Consider the following 25,741-nt stretch of genomic DNA (forward strand, 5'->3'; position numbering starts at 1 on the left):
GGGTACAAAAAATCCAATTATTCGGTACGAACACGAATAATACAGTCCGTGTTCGCTCAACACTAATTTCAAGCATTTCTTTCTTTTAATTTTAAAGATTATGGCTTACAGCTAGAGAAAACCCAAAAATCAGTATCTCAGAAAAAAAAAAATTGAATACAGAAATGTTGGCTTACTGAAAAGTATTTCCATGTACAGTATAGTGTGCACTGAATACTTGGTGGGGGCTCCTTTTGCATGAATTACTGCACCAATGCGGCGTGGCATGGAGGCGATCAGCCTGTGGCACTTATCTCTATGGACCACCAAATAGACACTAAGACTGGATAATGCCGCCAACTCTGACTCCCTACAGGCCGACATAAAAGCCACCAAGAATGACACCTTCTGGGACAAGGTAGGCAAGGAAATCTCCCAAATATTCTCAAATGGAGGTTTCTGGAGAACTGAGAGCACGAAGTTTAAATCCCACGGCGGCAAAAAAAAGACCATATAGATGGAGTCACATGTCGAATCCCCTGAATGAAGGTACAAGCTAAAAAGTGCATGGCTATGGGTTGCTGAAATAAGACTGCCAAGGGAGACACCTGGCCCTTGATAGTACTCAAGGTCAACTTCTGCTCAATGCCTCATTGAAGACAGGCTAAGATCCGAGCCACAGAAAAGGAGCGAGAATAAGCACCAACTGACTCACACCAAGAAATGTATGCTTTCCACGTACAATGATATATCTGGCTGGAAGTCGACTTCCTTGCCTTCACCATAGTAGGGATCACTGATCCAGACAAACCTCTATCCCTAGCTTATAAAAGCTAAGCTATTAAAAACCGGCGAAAAGCAGGAAAAGTAAAGCAGGATGGTAGATCAGCCCTTGGGACAACTGGTCCTCTTTGAGAGGTAGCTCCCAAGGGGCATTTACAGCCACCAGAATGATTGGGAGACCGATGCCTTTGATTCCTCGCAGGAACCATGGAAGAAGCTTGAGCCGAGGATGATATTGGGCTTACCGTACCCCTAGGAAAACTGCAGCATCTGCCACAGGAACCTGAGACCTCGCCACAAACCTCGGTATCCTCCAGTGGCGCCAAACCTGCTGAAGGAGCTGCATGCAGGTCTGTGCAAACAGAACTGTCTTGAAGGTGAATACCAACAGACCCAGAACCCGTATGCAAGTCGGGAAAGAGAACTGTTTGTGTGACAGCAGCCGGTGAATCACAGCCTGTAGTTCCTGAAGTTTGTCCAGAGGAAAGACCACCCTGGTCAGAATTAAAATCAGACCTAGGTAATTCAAATTCCTATACAGGGATTGGGGGGGGGGGGGGCTTAGATACTTCGGACCTCACCTGAACCTTTGCAGGAATTATATCCACGGAAGGAGACTCCGGGCCTTAAAAAAACCCCAAATGGACAAACTTTGCCCCCCTTTTTTGGTACCCCCAAAATAATAATTTTGTGGATCCCCTTGATGCTCACGAAGGAGGTCCACGGGGCCAGAAACCAGCAAAGATGTCCCCCCACTCCAGTAACGGGTGAGGGCAGACCTTAATGCTGAAGGGGTCTATCCTGTGGTCCAGAGAAGCCAGTTCTAGGCTTACCAGACCAAGGTTGCTTGTAACCTCCCGGGAAGACTTGAAGGATCTATTTCCCTTTAGCTCAGTCCCGGGACCACAAAATAATTTTCTATGGGCTGAGAAGGAGGGCCCCTGTCTGTGACAAGGCTCCTTCCCTTTCCTAGACTGTGGCAGGAAGGTACTCTTACCCCCCATGAGACCCTTAAAGTTGTCATCCAAAGTAGCCCCAAACAGACAATCACCTTGAAAGGGCAGATCAATGAGAGCTTTCTTGGCGGCTTAGTCTGTAGACCTAGTCTTAAGCCACAGTAGGCGCCTAATCACCATCGCTGAAACAGAAGGTTTGGACAGCACAGGAGCTGTATCCAAAGCGGCATCACAAATAAACTGCAGCCCGTGGACCAACCGGTCCGCTAAATCAACATAAGCTGCAGGAACATGCTCACCCCCGAGGCACTGGCGCAAAAGCTTGGCCCATTTAGTTAGGGTCTGAGACACTAGGGCTGAGGCAAAGACTGGCCACAATGCCAAACCAGCCATAGTAAACATGCTGCGTGCCACAGCACTTTCCTGTCAGCTGGGTTTTTAAAGAACAGGGATTCCTCTACTGGGATCATAGTTGCTTTATTCAACCTGGAAACAGGAGGGCCCACCACTGGTGGACTAGTCCACTTTTTTAAAGTGACTCCTCAAAAGGGTAACATACTGCAAAACATTTGGAGACAACAAAGGGTAAGTTTGGTTTTTCCATATCCTTATAGGGAAACCTGTCAAAATAAGGAAACACCTTTGGAGCGCGAGGTGACGTATGCGTACCAAAAGACCAACTACATCTCACGCAGTGCAGTAATAAGTGAGTCTACTAGCACTTTTTAATTCGCTGCTGCGACCAAAATCATCCTCGCCATTGGACTGATCTGGGGATGCAATATCAAGCCCCCCTGAATGGGCCGCATCCACGGCGCCATCAGGCTCAGAACCAGATGAGACAGACTGAGCAGGGAAAGGCGGAGGACGCTTCCTCCTGGGCCTTTGCCCACAAGCCACTTCTATCCAGGATACTAAGGACTGTAGGACCACCGTCAGTACAACCATGGGAAGCCGGGGTTCCTAGGGACCTTCCACCTTCATGACGGGGTCCTGAGACAGGAAGAGGAGACAGCCAAACCAAGGAAAATGACCACTCTGATGTCATCAGACTTCCCAAACATGGCCACCGGCTGCCAAAGCATGCTGCCAGGAATAATCTATGCCTTCCACATCCCTGCACTCTCTGCAAGGGGACCCCCAAAGGTACTCTACTCCACCAGGAAGGGACATTTAGGCACTGCTGCGCCCTCTGCAGTGGGGACCCCCAAACTGCCCATACCCACACACAGTAGGGCATGCACCTAGGGGTCCCTGCTGCGCCCTCTGCACTGGAACCCCCCCCATACTGCCAGGGTAGGACACTCACCACCTCAAGACCCTTACAGGAGGGAAATTGCAGGGGGGGACCCCAAGGGGTCTCCACTGCCTGCCCTGGGACCCCCACCAGTCCACGGGGGGAGGGGGGAAGCCCACTCAACCGAGGGACTTTAGGATGGGAGGAGGGAACCTGCAGGAAGGTCCGACCATCCCAGGAGGGTACCCCGTCCACCCCAAAACTGCCCAAAGAAGAGAGAGGGGGGGACTTCCATGGTGCAGGTGACGCTCCAGACAGAATTTCCTGTCACCAAAGTAAGGCAACTGTCGGCCAAGGGACCACTGCGACTTAAACCAGTGACCGGTCGTATGTAACCCTGCAAGACTTTTAACTCGCGGGCTATCCTCTGTCCATGAGGCTATGTTGTGGCCAACCTAGCGCATACCTGCGGTCTGCACGCACTTGCTGGCTGGGGGGAACCACTGGATCTAGATTATCCAGCCGTCGCCCAGCCTAGCAGTTGATTGTAGATCTCCCAAGAGAAAAAGCAAAAAGATGCATGGAAGGAGAAAAAAATTGCTAGGACCAAGAGATCCCAGCAGGGAGCCTAGGTCTTTACTCCTGACTAGACAGATTAAAACTGAATAGCTAGAGCAGAGAGGGTTATTATATACCAGCTGAGGATGGCCCATGGGCGTAGCCAGGTTTTTTTTTTTGTTCTGCCTAGTCCTACTCCTGGAGGAGGCAATATAACCCAATAGTTATGACTTATGAAGCGATGTGTCCGTCGATAAATGAAAGAGAAATAAAAAAAAAAGTATATATATATATATACACACAAACAGACAAACAAACTATATTGTCAAATGTATTGAGACACCTGCCTTTACATGCACATGAACTTTAATGGCATCCCAGTCTTACTCTGTAGGGTTCCATATTGAGAAGAGTGCTTTGTACACTGGTGTGCAGTCATGTTGAAACAGGAAGGGGTCATCCCCAAACTTTTCCCACAAAGTTGGGAGCATAAAATTGTCCAAAATGTCTTGTATGCTGACACCTTAAATAGTTCAGTTCACTGGAACTAAGGGGTTAAGCCCAATCCCTGAAAAATAACTCTACACCATAATCCCCCCTCCACAAAGTGTTCTGGACCAGTGCACAAAGCAAGGTCCATAAAAGACATGGATGAGCGAGTTTGGGGTGGAGGAACTTGACTGACTTGCACAGAGTCCTGACCTCAACCTAATAAAACACCTTTGGGATTAGTCAGGGACGCCAATGCACTAGACATAATTAACCTTTCATCCCATCAGCTAACAGAACAGGAATGTGAAGTCTTGAGATTGGGATTAAGTTTTTGTCCTTCACGCGGACTCAACAAGTTTGACCTCGTGAAGGATTTACATTTATTCGCGAGAAACTTAATCTTTAAGTTTCTTTATGACAAAGAACGCACGAAGGCCTCTGGAGGTGAGGAAAATCCTTACAAAGATTTCAAGGTACAGGATTTTAAGGTTCTAAAAATCTTAATGCAACTTCTGGTCGGAAAACGAGCATAATGAGTCTGTGGATGAAGTAAATTCATCCTCGGATGAGGATGATGTGGACTCAGATATTAAACCTGTTACCTTTAAACCGAAATCTGACAAATTTCCTAGCTTACAGACATGCCCATCTGTATGGGCCTTTGTAAAGCAAACCATGAAGGATATTGAGAGCTTACCTGACAGTGGTCCATTTAAATTTAATCTGACCCGATCCCAAAGGGAATCCCTATCGGGGTTGACCCACAACACCAACGTTATCATCAAGCCCTCTGATAAGGGGGGCAATGTGGTGGTGATGGACAGGGCACAATACGAGAACATGTGTTTAAAAATATTGTCTAATCAGGACTGGTACTCCATAATACCCCCTGAAATGGTGAAAACATTATTGGACAGATATAAATCATTAATTCTGGATGCCTATCAACAAAACATTATCAATCATGATATATATCTGTTCCTTAGGGTTCAATGGCCCATTGTCCCTACGTTTTAAGCGCTCCCCAAGGTTCACAAGAACCTTGGTGATCCTCCTGGACGCCCAATTGTTTCGGGTGTCGGTTCTGAAACCGAACCAGCTAGTCAGTATGTGGATAGTCACCTTAGGCCGTTGATTCTGGGCTTACCCTCCTACCTAAAAGATACTTTAGAGTTACTAAGGGTAGTTGAGGGTATAGTGGTCCCTACCAACGCATTGTTAGTGGCAATTGATATAGAGGCCCTCTATTCAAGCATTCCTCACACGAAGGGTATAGAGGTTATCTCTACTTTTCTTTATGAGCAGGAACGATCTAAGTGGCCAATAGCTGATTTTGTAATCATATTACTGGATCATATTTTACGGTCAAATGTCTTTTTGTTTAAAGATGTCATCTACCTCCAGGTACAGGGCGTGGCGATGGGGACTTCATGTGCCCCGTCATACGCGACCCTGTACCTGGGGGGGGTGGGAAAGACCAGTCTTTAATCAACGCCTTATCAATATACCTGCGCCATATTTTGTTATGGCGGAGGTATATTGATGATGTGTTCATCATTTGGACAGGGGAGGAATGTGAATTGCATCAGTTCATGAACCTATTGGCAAATAATGCTTATAATTTAAAATTCACTATGCAGTTCAGTGCTGAAAGCCTTCCTTTTTTTTGGATACTAGACTATTCTTGGATACCGATCGTACGTTTCGTACAACATTGTATCGCAAAGAAACCGCGGGCAATATGATCTTACATTACACCAGTAGCCATCCACGATCTCTGGTGAGGAGTATCCCCTTTGGCCAGTATCTCCGTCTTAGGAGAAACTGTGCCAAAGACGAAGACTTCGAAGTTGAAGCTAGGGCTTTGAGAAATAGACTTAGAACCCGGGGCTATAGTAAAAATGTTCTGAGGAAGGCCTATAATAAGGCCAAGGCCCGCACTAGGGATGAACTAATATTTAATTTTAATAGGAAAGCCTCAGGTACTGATACAACTAAACTAGTTACCACCTACCACAGTCACCATCCCCAGGTGAGATCTATTATATTGCGCAATTGGCATTTCCTGACGGATGATAAAACAATTTCTAAGTACGTCCGTGAATACCCAGAGATAGTCTATAGGAAGTCCAAATCTCTAAGGGATTCCATTGTCCACAGTCTCTACCAGCAGGTAGATGCTGAAAATGACCAGGCATCTAGGGGTACCTACCCATGCGGCCAATGTGATGTTTGCCCCTGGATCTATGCGGGAACCACATGTGTGCTCCCAAATGGCCTCACACACAAACTGAAAAGTTATGCAGATTGTCAGAATATGGGGGTGGTTTATATTGCCCTCTGTAATTGTGGCTCATTTTATATGGGCAAAACAAAACGGACGCTGGCTAGCCGTATTAAGGACCACTTGTATTATATGGATGTGGGACTTATATACACCCCTATATGCAAGCATGTTGCTAGTCATCACAATTTTGATCCTGATGTTGTCAAATTTCATGTACTGGATGTCATTAACCAGAATGCCCGTGGGGGGATTTAGACAATAAAATCCTCAAACAGGAGGCCAGGTGGATTTACAACCTGCGTGCCACCTCCCCGCCAGGTTTAAATTCTGTAATTTCTTATCAACCATTTTTGAAATAGCTTGGTGTTTGCATATTCCTTGATGTATCAATGATTGGCCATATATGTACTGAACATGTCTTAGACAATCCAATATCCACTACTTTGGTCTTTTTCTTTTTTTCTGTGTGTGTCTTTTCCCTACCTAATCATCAATTTAAAATAATAATAATATATGGTTGAATTAAGGACTAATCTATGTTATAAATGCTTAAATGCGTTTAAATTGCATTGGTGATTTGCATTGTACATACATATGTGTTCTTTCTCTTTCAGTGTGACACATGAGGTGAGTTTGTGGCATTCGTCTGTCACGTGATACTCTAGTTTGGCCTCTGAGGTGACCACGGCATTTCGGGGTGGTTGTTTGGGCGCAAAGCCGTGAGCAATTACCATCCTCTGCTTCCGGTCCGGCGTCTTGCCGGAGATCTGGATGAGCCCGCGCTCCCAGTCCCTCTGTTGCGTCGGGACGTGGTTTCTGTCCTTTGCGCCCACGCCGGAAGTGACGCGGCTTCTCAGCTCGTCACTTCCGGTGGAGCCCTGTACTAAAGGGAGATGGCGGCCGGCGTTTACACGTGGCTGTCTCTCCCCTTCGGATGTGCATCGGCTCCCTATCACGCCGGACAGGATGCCAAGTCTCTCTCCCCCCCTTTCTGAGGTAGGTTCTATGGGGGTATATACATTTTGATGCCTTAACATTTTTGGGATATACAGTTTCTAGACCCTATCTCGCTTCTAGACTTAAGCCTTTTCCTCTCCCTCTTATGCCCAGGGCAATGGTCTTATGACTGATTATGCCTTTTCTAGAGTTTTATGGGATATAAGTGACAAATTAGAGATGTATATAAATATATAGTGAATTGGTCTCTACTCAGGACCCTCCCAAGAATAATACTAGCACGATTTTGTATGGGATCTTGTTTTCCCCTACCTCTCTCCTTAGCCCAGTTTTGGTCTTGGATGCACACTTATACCTCTCTAGGTGTCTCCCGTGGGGTCAATTCATGTCTTATTTTGTTAATACGAATATTCTTATATAGATCTCTATAGAAGTATATGATTGCTTGTTTCTTAGACGGGGTTCATATCACAGTCCGGGTGATTCTTCAGGGATCTCCTTGTTGCCTAGAAGTAGGTCTGTTTCCGTCCGAGGTTACAGGACTCGACATCCTCCCTTTGCGGGACCTGGGGGTCTACCCTAGGAACCTTTTAGTGGTCATATCCATGGGCCACATGGAGCGCCTGGTGAACGATTGATGCCTTGAACTCATAACCTCATGCTGTTAGCACTTGCACTTTTGGTGAGCATCAAATGTTTGTATAAGATGTTAAATATACATGAAAGGAATGATTACTTATCATTGTTTACAAGTTTGTATGCAATAACTTAATCATTATGTATTTTTCTTTTGTAATAGTCAACCTGGGATCTGAAAGGGGTCTTTGAGAAAGCTACTACACAGCGAAACGCGTCAGCCCCTCCCAATTGGTTGTGACTATGAAATGTGCTTGTACAATTGTTATGAGATATGTGATGTCAATTTATGAATCAGTCTCATCCATTTTTAATGAACCTTTTATGTGTTAATAAAATTAGTGTTTATATTTTTGCTTTATATTTGTGTTGCTTACCTTTGATGCTCAGACGCACTGGTTTAGATACCCTCTCCACCATCCCTTTAATATTATGGTGTGGATGAGGTCCTTTCCCCTTTAGGGATGCTTGGGCCTCACCATGCGTATGTTTTTTATTTATTATACCTTTGGGATGAGTGGCGGCTTCTCATCTAACATCAGTGCAAGACCTCACAAATAAGCTTCTAGAAGAATGGTCAAACATTACAGATAGTCAGGTTGAAAATTCCCATAGACACACTGCAATTTTGCAAACAACCATCCCAGAAGAGTGGAAGCTGTTATAGCTGCAAAAGGCAGACAAACTCAATATTGAACCCTACGGACTAAGACTGGGATGCCATTAACCGCTTGCCGACCGCCGCAAGTACATATACTGCGGCGGTCAGCCCCTCACAGGCAGAGTGACGTATCAGTACGTTACTAGCCTGTGAGGCTCTGGGGAGCGAGCGCGCACCGCTGTACCGATACGTCACGTACCCCCCCGCGCGATCGTCGGGGGAGAGGGAGAAAGGCAGGCAGGCTGTGTAAACAAGCCGCCTGTCATTCTCCCCTGTGTAGAAACAATGATCATATGGTTCTACTATGTAGGACCGTTGATCATTGTTCCTACAGCTCAAGCCACAGTCAATCACAGTTAGAATCACGCCCCTAGGGACACACACAGCCCCTCCCTCTCAAATAAAGTTAACCCCTTCACTGCCAGTGTAATTTTACAGTAACAGTGCATATGTATAGCACTGATTACTGTAGAAATGTCACTGGTAACCCCAAAAGTGTCAAAAATGTCAGTCAAGGGTCCGATCTGTCCGCAGCAATGTCGCAGTCCCGCAAAAAAAAATCGCAGATCGCCGCCATTACTCGTTAAAAAAAAACCCAAAATTTACAAAATCTTTCCCTTTGTTAGTAAACGCGATAACTTTTGCGCAAACCAATCAAAATACGCTTTTTGCGATTTTTTTTACCAAACATATGTAGCTTAAAACAAATTGGCCGAAAATGTTTAAAAATTTTTATTTTTACATTTTTTGGGGGAATTTCATATAAAAAAATGTGAAAAATATTGTTATTTTTGCAAAATTGACGCTCTTTTTTTGTTTATAGCACATGATCAAAAAATCGCACAGGTGATAAAAATCTGTTTGTGGGAAAAAAAGGACGTCAAATTTGTTTAGGTACAGCGTCACATGACCGCGCAATTGTCCGTTAAAGTCACGCAGTGCCGAATCGCAAAATACCCCCTGGTCTTTCAGCAGCCAAATCCTCCGGGGCTTAAGTGGTTAAAGTTCATGTGCGTGTAAAGGCAGGCGTCCCAATTCTTTTGACAATATAGTGTATACAGAGGCTGACTGATAGGTACAAGATTGATTGTGATACTAACCACAGAAAACAGTTAGTTTAAAGCGGTTGTATCCCGCTTTTTGACACTTTTACCTACAGGTAAGCCTATAATAAGGCTTACCTGTAGGTACAAATAATATCTCCTAAACCGGCACGGTTTAGGAGATATTTACAGTGCATGCAGCCGCTCGCGCGAGCGGCGCATGCGCTCTGAAGGTCCGGGGGGACCTTCAATTAACTTGCCGGGAGCTTGCCGGAAAAATCACTCCCGCGCGCATGCGCGGGAGTGACGTCATCGCGGCTCCGGCCAATCAGCGCACTGGAGCCGTCTCTTCCGGCCAATCAGCGTGCCGGAGCCGCCGAACCCGGAAGAGACGACGAGGGGGACCTTCAATTAACTTGCCGGGAGCTTGCCGGAAAAATCACTCCCGCGCGCATGCGCGGGAGTGACGTCATCGCGGCTCCGGCCAATCAGCGCATTATGAGCTAGTGACGTCATCGCGGCTCCGGCCAATCAGTGACGTCACTAGCTCATTATGCCATGATCCCTCGTCGTCTCTTCCGGGTTCGGCGGCTCCGGCACGCTGATTGGCCGGAAGAGACGGCTCCAGCGCGCTGATTGGCCGGAGCCGCGATGCATACTAGCTCATTATGCCTTTGTCTTGCAGGTTTTTTTTTTTTTTTTTATAGGGTTTACAACCGCTTTAAGGGTTGATGCACCGATTCCTTTGCGCCAAACTGTATATCTTTTTTGTCCGAACTTTATTGAAATGTCAAAGAGATATGCTGTATTTTTTTCAGCGCACACCACTACACTGAAACAAGGCTTTTTTGTCTTCTTTTGTGTTCAGACAGTCCCAGTGCACCTTGTGTGAAGCAGCCCTGAAATATCACTATGATCAAATTATCCAGACCATTTTGGAATATCTTTGAACAATAAGCACTAATTTATCTACTGTATGTTAATACTTTCTTACATACAAAAGGCATGCAAGTATACATGAGACAATTGTTTTTAATGTCATCACTTTTCAGGTGGAATGAAGCACTGTTTCAATGAGCTGTAAGGATACCAACAAATGTGTATATATACTGTGTGTGTATGTATGTATATATATATATATATATATATATATATATATATATATATATATATATATATATATATATATATACACATTTATATATACACACACACACACACACACACACACACACACACACACACACACACACTGTTGGCGGTAGGTTGTCTTGATCTGTTTGATTGTTTTTGTGATTGAAAGATGCTCAAATCTCCTGGCAAGTTGCCATGTGTATGGCCAGCATATGACTTATGTTTTAATTTAAGGGAATATGTATGCTGCCTAAGAATTTTAACAGCTTCTTGCAATTTACTTTTCAGACAATTGTATGTTAAGCTGAAGATTTGTTACATGCACAATCAAATGAGATCAAGTTTATATGTGATATTGTACAGTATAGGTAAACTTGTCTTAAGCTAGAATATAAAACATAAAAAGTAAAAAAAAACAAAAAACAAACAAAAACGTCTTCAATCATCCTGAATACATATACCCTCTGGTGGTTGACTTATACCACAAAGAAATATAATAAAATGCAACTGGCTTTTGAATATAAGTGATGTTCTTCATCAGTCTGTTCTATTCTGGGTGCGACTGCAGTTGCCACCTAAAAATGTGTTGGCTTGGAAATACTTTGGAAGTGAGAGTTGTTACAGTCAGCAAAATGTGTGGGACAGATGTGACAAGCTTCTCCAACCAAATATTTAATGAGCGTTATTTGTAAATGTTAACTGTCTCAACACCAAAGCTTTTTGCACTGCAGAAATAAGTTGCTGCTTCAAATATTTAGTGCAGGGGTGTGGCCGGCGCATGATCTGGATGGCAGCCTAGATACAGAGCTTTGGAGCGAATAGAGCAATCACAGACTTTCAGGGGACCCGAGAACAGTGCCTGATCCACAGCCGAACCTTTCCTACAACACCCGTGAACCCGCCAATAATGTCCAGCAAGGATGATCGGGAACCCACAAAAGCTGACTGCCTTCTTCCTACAACCAGTGAGAGGAGGCCGACAAGATGGCGCCGCATTTTCAACCCGTCTCCTCCCCCTCAGCATAATGATCACTACACAGACCTTCCTGATGAGCCTGGAACAGAAAGAACCTCCAATTAAGGGACATCTCCACCTTTTCCCTCTTCACACAGCCCTCTCTGTGCCAACCCAGCAAAAGCTCGCTGCAGAATCACTTGCTTGTCTCCCATCCCGCTTCTCTATTGCTTCATATCCTACATCCAATCAACCAGTGATGGACACTCAGCTGAAAGATATGCTATTGTCCTTACAAAGCTCACTACATGCTGACGTTGCTCTCACTAACAGATTCTCTTCTGAAATTAACTCCTTGGGTGACAGAATAGTTCACATTGAAAACTCCATGGAAGAGATCTCCACTACTGTGAATGACTTAGTGGACGCTCATGATGACAACCTAGAAGAACATAGATGGCTTAGGGCAAAAATAGCAGACCTTGAGGACCAATCACGTCGGAACAATTTGAAACTCAGAGGGATCCCCTAGTCAATTCAGCAAAGTGACCTCCAGCATTACGCTAAAGATCTGTTTAGTGCTCTCCTGCCAGAGGCAACAGCCCTGAATTTGACCATTGATTGCATACATAGACTCCCCAAGCCTTCCCATCTGCCTGATAACATCCCAAAGGATATTATTATGCACGTCCATTTTTCCCACACCAAGGAGCACCTTCTGGTGAAATCTAGATCCCTTGGTCAACTCCCAGCTTCCTACTCAAATACACAACTGTATGCGGACTTGTCCAAACACACTCTGGAATTAAGGCATCAACTTGCGACATTCCGAAACCACAATATCCCCTGCAAGTGGGGAAACCCCACTAAGCTGACAGTGGAGAAAAATGGAGGGACCAACACCATCACTTCGGTCGACAAAGGCCTTGCCCTCCTCCATACCTGTCAACAAAAAAATATCCCTATCCTGGCACAAGGCCTCATCTAAACCTCAGCGCAGGAACAGATGAGCTAACGACAAATCGCCTACCTTCCTGCTACAAATATCTAGTTCTCTAGTTGTAGACAAATGGCTCCTCCAAAGGATTTGCAATTCGGAAATCTACACCATAACCTGATCTGACCACGCTCCTGTTATCATAACCATTCCTTCGGACTTTCATTCTACATCCACCAAGATATGGAGAGCCAACACATTCATTCTACGTTCTTCTCCATACGCGGAGTCCCTACAAAGTCAATTAGAGGAATTCTTTCACCATAATGTGGGATCAGTCCAAAGCCCTCCCACATTATCGAACGCACACAAGTCGGTTGTCGGGGGGCACTTATTTAATTGAGTTCCCAAGCTTAGAAGAAAAGGACACAGAGTCTGGATTAAATACTCTCCTCTATCCGCAGACTAGAGGAACAGACTAAATCAAAACCCCATCCCACTCACAAAAACATATTGCTTTCTCTCTGTCAGGAGCTCAGAGCTCTCCTGTTGGACTATTTTGAGAACGCTAATAGATCCTCAAGCCATTGCAAATGCTTTCAGTAGCTACTAAAATTCCCTGTATAACATTAAGGCTGACCCTTCCACTGTACAACCCACCCCAGATAATAATAAGGCCTTTCTCAAGAAGCTCAAATTACCTTAACTGCAGAACAGCTGTCAAACCTCAACCGAAATTTATAAAGCGCTTGACTCTTTGCCATGCAATAAAACACCAGGTCCAGATGGACTGCGGGAGAATGCTCTAAACAGCACAAAAATTGTTAAGCCCCCATACCTTTGCAACCTATTCAATGACGCTGCCTCCTCTTCTTCATTTCCTACTGACACATTAAATGCATTGATAGTGACTCTACCGAAGCCAGGGAAGGATCCGTAGACACCTCATAATTTCCACCCCATATCTCTTCTCAATTCTGACCTTAAAATCTATGCAAACTAAACAGCACAAAAATTTTTAAGCCCCCATACCTTTGCAACCTATTCAATGACGCTGCCTCCTCTTCTTCTTTTCCTACTGACACATTAAATGCATTGATAGTGACTCTACCGAAGCCAGGGAAGGATCCGTGGACACCTCATAATTTCCACCCCATATCTCTTCTCAATTCTGACCTTAAAATCTATGCAAAAATTTTAGAATTCAGAATTATGCACATCCTGACAGATACTTGGGAGTCACCCTTACTAAATCTACCAATAACTTATTCAAAGAAAACTACATTCCCTTTCGCTCTAAACTGAAAGCTTGACCAATTAGCTTGCTACGAGATCTCCTGCGCAGGATGCTTAGTGGCACTTAGGATGCAGTTACTCCCCCCCAACTACTATTCCTATTTTGTACCCTTCTAATCCCCTTCCCCGTCTCTTATCAAATTTCGACTATTAGAGCTGCGGCGCATTCCTGGTGGAAATTCCTGGACCACCGATGGGGACAAACTTTCACGACCCCGGTCAACATACCCATACTTGCGCTACGTCTACCAATTCCCGTTATTAATCTGCCATCTAAATAAATGATCACTTATAAATATGTCAATGACCTTTCTGACAATGGGAAAGTAAAACCCTTCGCCAGATTGCAAAAAGACCTCAAGTTGATCCCATCACAGTTATTCTGTTATGCGCAAATTATTCACTGCCTGGGCCACACACCCCACCTTGTGAGAGAGATTCCAAATCAGGCCTGCCTTTACCTGAAGTCCCTTCTCCCCAATAGGAAAGGCAACTCACTTTTTTATACTCTCCTCCAAGAGAAACAAAAATTTGTGAAATTCCCTCCTTTCCAAAACTAGGAAAGAGATCTAGAGTCACACTTCTCTACATCTAAATGGCAATGTGCTCTGAAATCTAAAGAGCTTCACGATGCACCACTCTCTGGGAAATGACCCAGAAAATCTCCCAAAGATGGTACCTAGCCCAGCTTAGGCTGTCCAAATTCAAAAACAACACGTCTCCACTGGAGAGGTGAGGATGTTGCCTAATAGGCTCATTGTACCACACTCTATGGAGATGTCCAGTATTCCTCAGTTATTGGCATGCGGTCTTTAATCTCATCTCAGACATTGTTAAATCTACAGTCTCCCCAAACCCAGAGTTAACACTACTCAATCTCTCTATAGAAAAAAATTCCCCAATCCCTGCACACAGTAGTCACCCATATTTTGCTGGCAGCAAAATTGTCGATCACCAGGTTATGGAAATCAAAAACACCCCCCTCGCCAGAGAATTTAGTACAACTAATCCAAACCCATTTTATATGAAACAATTTTGCCTTGCGACAGGAAAGCCTACATCAAAACCCACAAATCCTGGAGCCCATGGGCTCAATGTTATACGCAACACATCCACATTAAGTTTACTTCTTAACTTCCACTTATTGGTGCATTTACTCCATGTTCGTTTGTTACCTTTCCCCCTTTTCTTTCACTTTTCTTTTTTTGTATAATTTACCTAGATTCACCTCAGGGCAAATGTAAGGCATTATTAGTAGTATGCTATATTCACTTCCTACTATGAGTGTAACATTATTCTTAGTGCAATATCTTCAGCGAGTATTACGGCAACTGTTTTGTTTTCCTTGTTTGCCATACTCATCGGCTAAATTTTTGCTACATTTTCTTTGTTGAAAACCCAATAAAAACTTATTGAAATGAAAAAAAAAAAAGAGTGCATCTTTGCCATACATTCAGATCTTCCCATAATATTTCCCTATTAGAAAAGTATAGAAAAATACTTGTTGATCTAGCAGAAATCCAGTGTGCTCCTAACTGCAAGTCTGGGCTGACAACACTGCCTCTGCAGCACTGAAATTCCAATCGGTAATGTCAACCTTGCCTAATCAACTACAGATAGAACTCATCTCTCTTTGTCCTGCTTAAAATACATACTTTTATTTCTCATACCCAGCAAAAAAATGCTGTTATCTTGATGTCCAAGAGCCTACAACACACAAGATATGTAGAAAAAGGGCTTTAAGGAGATATATGGTTCTGGGCAAGTTACAAGCTGCAAGTTTTTTTTTTTTTTTGATTATTGATTATCAAACAAGAAGCAATAAAAGTTGTTCCTCAGTACAGCAATGTTTAAGAAAAAAGTGCAACATTTAGAGAGGGAAAGGGTGATTTGGGTAATGCTTGGACATGTCATGGCCAATACAGACAGATATTGTAAGGAGCACCAAAAAAAAACAAGATGCTTTGCAAAAGGTGAATTTATTATTATAGCTACAATGTAATACTTATTTTCTTAGCTAAGCTGAAAAGGCTGATTGTTTTGTTCATTCCTGGACATTGTAGGCAATTGTTGTGCAAATCAAATCAGGGGGCATATAAATATTCTTACAGTGCAGCGCAACCAAAAATCACCATAAAAAGGAATAGAATAAAAATAACAAAACAATTTGTGTCTTCAATCAAAGTCCTTTTAAATCAACACTACAAAAAACTACAACCCAAAAAACAAAGTCCATTAGTAAATCAAAAATGCAATATAAACAGTGATCCACTGCAGTGTTTTTCAATCACTTAATGACACCAAAAAGTGCACATCACCACCGGCTGGAAAACCTGCTCACCTCACAGATTAAATCAATCGGCGTTGTATATAAACACTCCTGCAATCTTCTGCTATGGTCTTCTCTCCTGGCATCCGGCTCTGCAAGCTCCTTTTAAAGCTTTGCAAACCTCATGCAAGTACAAAGGCAGACTACATAGTGCTCTCCACTTGCACAAAGTTTATTAAAAGCCCCCATATAAAAAAACACCTACAAAATATAAAATCAAAAGCGCTTGTAATCACAATCACATTTGTCTGTTCACCACTACACACAGATCTCGGTGGCTGTGTGACATCACAGGCTGGGCTCCTCCCTCCCATATGCGGTAGCACCTACTAAAGAAGCCCAATGAGTGGGCGACACTCAGTAGCACCTAATGAAGAAGCCCAATGAGTGGGTGACACGCGTATAGGAGGGATGAACCGATTCCACAATGTCACACAGCTACTGAGATCTGTGTAGATTTTTTTTATGGTGATTTTTGGTTGCGTTGCACTGTAGGAATATTTATATGTTATTTGTAGTGTGGTTGAATCACTAGGCTTGTAAAGCAGCAATTTTATATAAATAATGAGTATATTGAAATATTGACACTATACTTATATACGCTAAATTTGGATAGTGAAGAGTAGCGCTGAATGTATCTCACATATTGAAATCAAGGGGCATACTGCAGGTAAATTCTGGATGAGTCTGTTCAGTAGGTAAGTTCAGTTAAGAATCAGATAAATAAAAGGAGTCATTATAGGTATGAAAGTTAGGGGGCCTAAAATGGACATCTCTGCTTCAGCTATCCACCCTTATCCAATGCTAAAGCCAAACTGCCTTTCTGGTGATGTCTATTGGTGCCAAACAAGTGGTCCCCAGGCACTGGAATGCTCTTTGCATTTCAGCACCTGACATCTAAAGAAAGACTCCTCTGTGACGGTGATCTCTATCCACAGTACAAATATTGTCCTGACCTGCCCTGTCCAGGCGACATTGAGGTGTGTTACATCCCATTCATTTTGAGTGGGTTGCTTAACTTGCCGCAATGCACCTCATTGCATGAAAATTCAATGCTATTGTGTGACCCTGTTGTGAAACTTTGGGGACCACCACTAGTCTAGAAGATAGTAACGCGTTTCTGAGCAATGAAAGAACAAAACAATTTTCTGATCTGCTTAGTGAATTCCAAAAATAATAAAAAAGGGGTGCTTTTTTAGGCTCCATGTCAATCATTGGCTTTGGATGTATGATATTTTGGCTTATTGTTGAAATGAATTGGTCAACCTTTTTGTGAAAAATGTTTTACGGTTTAATTCAGATAAATATTACTTACGACAGGAACCACTCTCTCTGGAACCTGGGCTTCTTCTTTGGGAAAATGGACAGGTACTGGTGTTTCTTTCTGTAATTCATCCTTCAGTGGTGTTGTTAAAATGGAGTCTCTTGGGGGCAGATATGTGGACTTCCACTTTAATGTGACCATAATAGTACCTCTTTCATTGCCTTGAGAATCGGTGAGCTGAAACGTTCCTTTAAGACAAAACAACAAAACACATAAAACAAAAAAAAATAACTTAATTTAAAGCATTATTAAACCCAAAACCAAAAATGTAATAGATTGCAGCTTACCAATCATTAGATGTAGTTGCTACATTAGTTTTCTTTTTTTTAGGCCTTATCCCCGTTTTCACCTGATGATCTGGCCAGTAACACAACCCCTATATTAGAGTGCCCCCACCCTGGATGAAGGAATACAAAAACACCTTTGGACAGCAGCATTGTTAATCTGGTGGGAGGGGAGTGTTAGATGTACTGGTAAATTTAGATACACTAACAAATTGAATCAAAACTCCAGCTAACACTTTATAAGCAGTCACAGCAGCCGTTTTTTTTTTTGGCTTTTGGGATAAAGGTTTTACATAAAAAAAAAATATTGCATAAGCACCCCTGTCAGTGGTAAATGGTTTCTCTCATTCCTGTAACCGATACAAGAGAGTTTTCTTTTGAAAAACAACAGGCCTACTTGCAGGATCACCTGGTGAAAGGAAAGAAAACTCACACACCTAAGAATTGGTAAACTGCAAAATAATGAATGTTTGTGGTTGTGTTTAATACCAGTGTAACTGAACCGCCGACCCACACTGTGCTTGTGGTCTTCCGTCAGTATACGGCTTCCTTGCAGTTATGAACATATATAGATATTCCAGCCACCCTACATACAAAACTAGTCTGACAACTTAGCTTGTATGTGTCTGAAAACATCAACTCCTTTATTGAATAAGAAACAGACTTTTTTACACTTGAGAAGTATGTCAGTCACTACATGAACAATGAGCCGAATATTTACCCAAAACATCACACAATGGATAGATAACGAGGTACAGCTGACTCATGGCTAATCCCATCTAGACAAGGTTATCATTCACATGCTAATTAACTCAGCGCACTTAAACCAGACTGGGATGACAAGACTGCCCAGCAACAAAGCTAAAACAAAATACAAAATTACACACTATCCTAAGTATAAAAACAGAACACATTACTATACAGACAATAAGAAGAGGCCTCAGTAGCAGTCTGTCCGTCTCCTACATTGAAGCAGATGGAATACACATCAAGCATTGCCCTAATTATTTAGGAGTCACAGATTTCATGGCAACAGGCTATAGGTCTCACAGTGCAAAGTGGGATTAAATCTTCATATTCCTTAAGAGATATTGCTGACAAATATTACTGTCCCACTTGAAGCAATCCAAACCATTTGTCTTTCACTCAAAGTGACGGTGAACACTGTCACAACCGGTTGAAAGGAGTTGTAAAGTGAGAAGGTTTTTTATCTTAATGCATTCCATGCATTAAGATAAAAATACCTTCTGGGTGTAGCAGCCTCCCCTGCCCCCTCTAATACTTACCTGAGCCCCATTTCTCTCCAGCGTTGTCCACGAGTCCCTCGGCTGCCGGGGACTCTCGCTCCTAATTAGCTGTGAAACAGCCGGGACACCATTGGCTCCCGCGGCTGTTAATTTAAAGTCAGTTAGCCAATCAGGAGAGAGAGGGGGCCCGGCTGAAAAGCAGCTCTGTGTCTGAATGGACTTACGGAGCTGCAGCTAGGCTTGGGTGCCCCCATAGCAAGCTGCTGTGGGGTAACTCGATAGGAGGGAGGGGCCAGGAGCAGTGTAGAGGGACCTGATCCAGGCTGCTCTGTGCAAAACCAACTGCACAGAGGTGGTAAGTATGACATGTTTGTTATTTAAAAAAAAAAAACAAAAAAAAAAAAACAAGACTTTACAATCACTTTAAGCCAGCTATACTTTTTCGCCTTACAAATGTTGGTTTACGTTATTTTTTTTTTGTAAAAAAAACTGCCTAGACATGCACATTGCTGTCAGGATTAAACAATTCAGAACTTACAAAATTACATACATAGTTACATAGTTAGTGAGGTTGAAAAAAGACATAAGTCCATCCAGTTCAACCTATGATGTGTGTGTGTGTGTTTGCTTTTAACCGTACATTGTATACCCCTGTATGTTGTGGTCTTTAAGGTGTCCATCCAATAGTTTTTTGAAACTATCAATGCTCCCCGCTGATACGACTGCTTGTGGAAGAGAATTCCACATCCTTACCGCTCTTACAGTGAAGAACCCCTTACGCACTTTAAGGTTAAACCGCCTTTCCTCAAGTTTTAGTGAGTGGCCACGTGTCTTATTGTATCTCCTTTCTCTGAATAGTTTGTTTCTTATGATAGGGTCGCCAGTACAGTATTTGTACATTGATATCATAATTTACGAATGAAGCAGAAGTCAAAGATGACAACATTTATGACCCATAAATTTGGCAATGTACAGATAAAAAGATATCTGCTGTCTGTAACTAGCTGTTCAAATAAAGGCTTGCTTCTTCTATTAGATAAGAAGTTAGCTGTCTATAATTTTTATCATAGTTGTATTGTAAATGATAGAAGCAGAATATCAACCAAAAACATATAAAATGAATGCTATAAACTAAAGACGAACTTCAGTCTGCTCACATAATTTATAATAAAAACATCTTTGCCATTCTGAAGCTTCCCTCCAATCACTTTGCATATTATTTTATATATACTGTGATTCTGTACTTGCCAAATATGCAACAGAAATCTCCCTCCACTAAGTCTGGTTGCAGCTATTATAACTGAGGGCAGCTGAAGGTGCTGTCTGTTTACTTTCTGGATTTACACAGACACAAAGGCTTATAGACACACACACACATATATAAAGACACAGACACAGACACACACACACACACACACACACACACACACACACACACACACACACACATATATATATATATATATATATATATATATCTACAGACAGACCCATTCGCACCACTGCTTGCCTGCACATTTCTCCTCTCTTGTATACTCATGGATCTCTGCAGTCTCTTATTATCTCCGTCCTCATCCAGCTCCCTCAAGCTCTGCAGCTCTCATTGGCTGTCCTATGACTCATCTCTCCCTCCCTTGCTGACAAACTCTCAAAGAGTAAGAGAGAGCTCTGCATGATGTCATTAGCCTAGGCTTTTTACCAGACAAGAAAGAGGAAGTAGGCTGTATTCATCTTCTTAGGACACTAGGCAGAGAAAAAGCTTGAACACGCCTATGGGGCAGTCCCTGGGGGTATACTCCCTCTTCCTGCTATAGGTATTCAATTTTGTAACAAGCAGTGTCAGAAGGAAAACCCAACTCCATAGAGGGGCGGTTTGCTGTGTCCATCAATGAACATCAGAGAAATGGATTTTATGGTAAGACAAAAATCCTATTTTCTCTTTCGTTCATTGACGGACACAGCTCTTCATCTTCTTGACCATAGGGACGACCCAAAGCAAACATGAGGTGTGAGAACAGCAGAGAAAGCAATCTTCCCCAAGGCTAAACCATAGCCAACCAGGTAACTTGGAGTTCAACTGTCAACAACTGGAGCTCACCTAAAATAAACACCCTCAAAAGAGGACAAGTTCTCCAAACAGCAGCCTGCAAAACTTTGCATCTGCAAAAGAAGCATCCGCAGATGCCAACACATCCACTTTATAAAACCTTGTGAATGTGTGTACAGACGACCAGAAAGCCACCTGCAAACCTGCATTACTGATGCCTGACGAAAAGCCCAGGAGGCACTAAGTGCCAGAGTATAGTGCACCTTGACAGGGAAAGGAGGAACCTGACCCTTAATAGAATAAGCCTGAACCACAGTCTGTCTGATCCATCTGGAAATGGTCGCAGCAGAAGCAGCCAGCCCCTTGCGAGGTCCATCTGTGAGGACAAATAGTGAGTCTGATTTCCTAAAAGACTCCATAGCTGTCAGATACACCCTTATTGCCCAAACCACATCCAGGGAGTACAAGGCAACTTCCTTAGGATGCTTATGCAGGGAGGGCAACACAATGTCTTCATTTAGATGAAAGTCAGAGATGACCTTCGGAAGGAACAACGGACATGGGCACAGAACCACCTTTTCCTTGTGAACCACCAGGTAAGGTGAACAACAAGACAACCCGCCTGTTCAGAGACCCTGTGCCAAAGTAATAGCCACCAAAAAGGCCACCTTCTGAGACAACGTAAGCAGGGGGAATTTTCCCAATTTTCAAAGGGAGGCTTCTGAAGAACTGCCAACACCAAAATGAGGTCCCATGGAGGCTGCACTAGAGGAACCAAGTGTCCCACGTGCTGGAGAAAAGTAAGCACTAAGGAATGTGTGACCAACAGGCGTTGAAAGAAAACCGCCAAGGCTGAGACCTGGCCCTTGATGGTACTCAAGGCCAGGTGCTGCACAACCCCTCCTTGGAGAAAAGCTAAGATCTGAGCCACCGGAAAGGAACAAGGGTGAAATTGGAGGGATTCACACCACGCAATGTACGTCTTCAACGTACGATGGTAAATCTTCCTAGAAGTAGATTTTCTAGCTTTTACCAGCGTAGTAATCACTGAGTCAGACAACCTTCTGTCCTTCAGCACCTGGCTTTCAACAGCCAAGCCGTCAAAACCAGCGACTAAAGCAGGATGGAATATTGGCCCTTGGGACAGCAGATCTTCCTCGAGAGGGAGTCTCCAAGGAGCATCGGCGACCAGCCGTGCCAGATCGGCATACCAAGACCGGCGAGGCCAGTCTGGAGCCACTACGATGACCAGAATCCCTTCTGCCTCGATCCTGCGTAGTAGTCTCGGCAGAAGCTGGAGAGGCGGAAAGGCAAAAATCAGACGATACTGACTCCAAGGAGCCACTAAAGCATCTGTAGCGACGGTTAGAGGATCCAGAGACCATGCCACAAACCTCTGAAGTACCACCTTATCTTTATGTTCCACCAGATAAGGTGATCGGCAAGACAATGCCGCCAGTCAGACACTCTGCAGGCAGAAGTGATAGCCACCAAGAAGGCAACCTTCTGCGACAAGGACAGCAACGAAAGACCCCGAAGTCTTTCAAAAGGAATTGTAACTTGTCTCAATGTTCACCTTTGGTGTTAAAATCACCCCCCTGATTCAATCACAAGACACACTTTATTGTCACATTTTATGAACTTTGCTGCTTTTATTCATTGAGATGATTTATTTTAATTTATTTATGGACTTTTGAATTAATTTCACTTATGGCTTTTTTATTGTAATTTATTTTTATTTATTTATTGATGTCACTCAGTCACCATCTACACTGTAGCCACAGAGTATATTTATCTGCACTACAAGTGTTTTATGATTTATTCACTGCTATTTATTGGTGTTACTCAGTTGTCATTTATTTGACTGACTTTGGAATCACATTATTCATTTGTATCTGGCTTTTGCACTACTAGCACTTTATATTGCCATTCTGTTTACAGCACTGAAGTCACATTATATTTAACTAATTTGCACCTACTAGTGATATTTACCTTACTACGAAATGTTCTACTGGATCAGCGCAGCTTCACTTCACAGGTGGAGTGCACCACTAGCACTTTATATGGCTATTTTGTTTACAGCATTGAAGTCACACTATATCTATTTTGCACATACTAGTGATATTTCCCTAACTACTAAGTTTTTCTACTGGATAAGCGCAGCTTCATTACTATACTGTTCTTATGATTTATTCAGTTTCTTGGTAAGGCTGAAATAAGAGTCACAGCTATCCCTGGCTCTTTCATATACCACCAACATGTACTTAATGCGCCACCATTATTCATCCCCAATAGTATGAAACAATTCTGGGAAAGGGAACACCTTGCCCGATTTAAGGGATTTGCAGGAGCCAAAAGACACCTGCGTACCTGGCGCTGTGGGTTCATGAGCCAATTTTAAAGTTTCCCGCACTTAAACTTTCAGAGCTTCCACCAAAGCGCGTTCCCGTGCGGCGGCTAATAAGGACAGGTCCTCTTCATCATCAGAATGCAATGACACAACCCCTCAGGGTGGTCTGCGTCTGCGGCGTCCATGTCTATTTCAGAGTCCGAAGACCCTGCAGATGGAGGTGAGGGCAGAGGGCATTTGCGGCTGGCAGCACTAGCAATGACAAAATCTACCTTAGACATCAAATTTAGCAAAAAAGCTGCAATCTCTGGCTGAGACTGAAAACCAGAAAGTCCTGTAATCGCTCCCAGGGGGTCTGCAGGAGAAATATTATCCTAGGACTCCATGTTACACTTTTCAAAATAATTGGGCAGTGTCTCTTTAAGACCGCCAAAAACCAATATAAGTGCGGGCTCACAATCCCTGTTTTTTTTAAGATAATAGCAGAGTGAATGAAGAAAACCCCACAGGGAACCCCAGGAAAATGTTACCAGACCACAGAGGAGACTTCCAGCACAATCTGTGCAAAAACGAAACTGACACTGACTGTACAGGAAGAGGAAGAGAAAACTCAGCCTCTATATTTTAAAAAAAAACATGCCGCATGCCTGTCCAGCCTATGGACCTCAGGAAAATGGCTGCCCGTATAAACTAATGGGAATATAAAAATCATGATCCACAGCAAAATGGTGGCCGCTACGGCATGCCATGCGGTCTCCAGGACCCCCAAAAGGGGGCCCAGAACAATAGGCATTGGAAGGTCCCTGCCAAGGGGCCCACACAGGACAAGTCAGCCCCCTCAAATAAGAGCCACAGCGGTCGCATTATTACCGCCCCCCCCCCCCCAAGGTAAAAACCTGCTAGGGGTAGGGGAATGCTGAGGGGTACACAGGACCAGTGGTCCGAGTTGCCAGGGGAACTGAAGGAGCCCCTATGGTCCAACTATTCCAGGGAAGGGCCCATGTCTGCCCCGAGACCGCCAGGGGTTTTTGCGGGGACAATTTACTCACCATACCACAGTACCAGGTGGGCGGCATTCTGAAACAGATCGCTTTCCACCTGTGGGGGTGCTGTCAGCCAAGGGGAAGCTGCGACTCAGGGTGTTCCAGGTCGTGTGTGTCCCAGTGAGACGGTCCACTCGCAGGCTCGTCCCCATCCGTCAGGGCACTGTCGTGGCGAGGCCTAGTTCTGGACAATAACCTGCTCACACTCGCTGGCCAGGCTGGGAGACCTTAAGGATCTAGATCAGGGGCCTTCAAACTATGGCCCTCCAGTTGTTCAGGAACTACAATTCCCATCATGCCTTGTCATTATCTGTGAAAGTCAGAGTTTTACAATGCCTCATGGGATGTGTAGTTCTGCAACAGCTGGAGAGCCGTAGCTTGAGGATCCCTGATCTAGATTATCCAGTGAAAAACCTAGCCGGATGTTGCTTTTAGTTCCTCTGGATCTTGGTCCTCAGGAACTAACTAGTGAAAATAAAAAATCACAAACTAACAAACTTTCCTATAATAGCTAAGACCGAAGTCCCAGCAGGGAGCTAGGTCCTATTCCTTAAACTAGGCAGAAACAAACTGTTTGATGATAGCAGGGTGTGTGGGGTTATGCCTGCAGGAACAGCCCCCATAGGCGTGATTTAAGCTTTTTTCCTGCCTAGTGCCTATTCCTGATAGGAGGAGCATAACCTATAGTCTCTGAATAGATGGAGCTGCCGATGAACGATAGAGAAAATATGTTTTTTTATTTGTTTGAGTTTTTATTGAACTAATTTCTATTCTATTGGTACAAAAAGTCTAAGACTATTGTTGTATAATTTATTAAAGAGGCACACTTGTTTAAAATGTTGGTGCAAGTAGCTTCCAAAATTAGGATAGGTGTACCACTTTAAAAGCGCAGGAATCCTATTGTTTAATTGTACAAATCATTAGCATCATCATGCTTTGCTGGGGTTTTTTCGCCTTCCTCTGGATCAACTGTGGGTATAGGATTGTGTATATGGAATTGTATGGTTGGGTTTTCTTTACTGTTTTTTGTTTTTTATTGGTTGAGCCAGATGGACTTGTGTCTTTTTTCAACCTGGCTAACTATGTAACTATGTAATTTGTCAGAAAACTGACAAAAACTTCTGCTCAGGCTTTGACCTAGAAAAAGTTTGAAATGTACTGTTTTTAGTGCCAAATCTTGGCTGACAGAGGAGAGAATTTTACAAA

General features: G+C 43.5%; 1 protein-coding gene across 3 annotated transcripts in view; it reads right to left on the bottom strand.

The window, feature by feature from the left end:
- Positions 1-25,741, bottom strand: part of RPGRIP1L (RPGRIP1 like) — a 478,852-nt gene that overhangs the window by 143,512 nt on the left and 309,599 nt on the right. For all 3 annotated transcript variants that reach the window (XM_082269857.1, XM_082269856.1, XM_082269855.1), the window contains exon 18: positions 17,556-17,752. In XM_082269857.1, coding sequence (XP_082125983.1) covers positions 17,556-17,752 — 197 coding nt within the window. The remainder of the gene's footprint in view (positions 1-17,555; positions 17,753-25,741) is intronic.

Source organism: Pelophylax lessonae, assembly GCF_965119305.1.
Source record: "Pelophylax lessonae genome assembly, chromosome: 10".
Classification (NCBI taxonomy): Eukaryota; Metazoa; Chordata; class Amphibia; order Anura; family Ranidae; genus Pelophylax; species Pelophylax lessonae.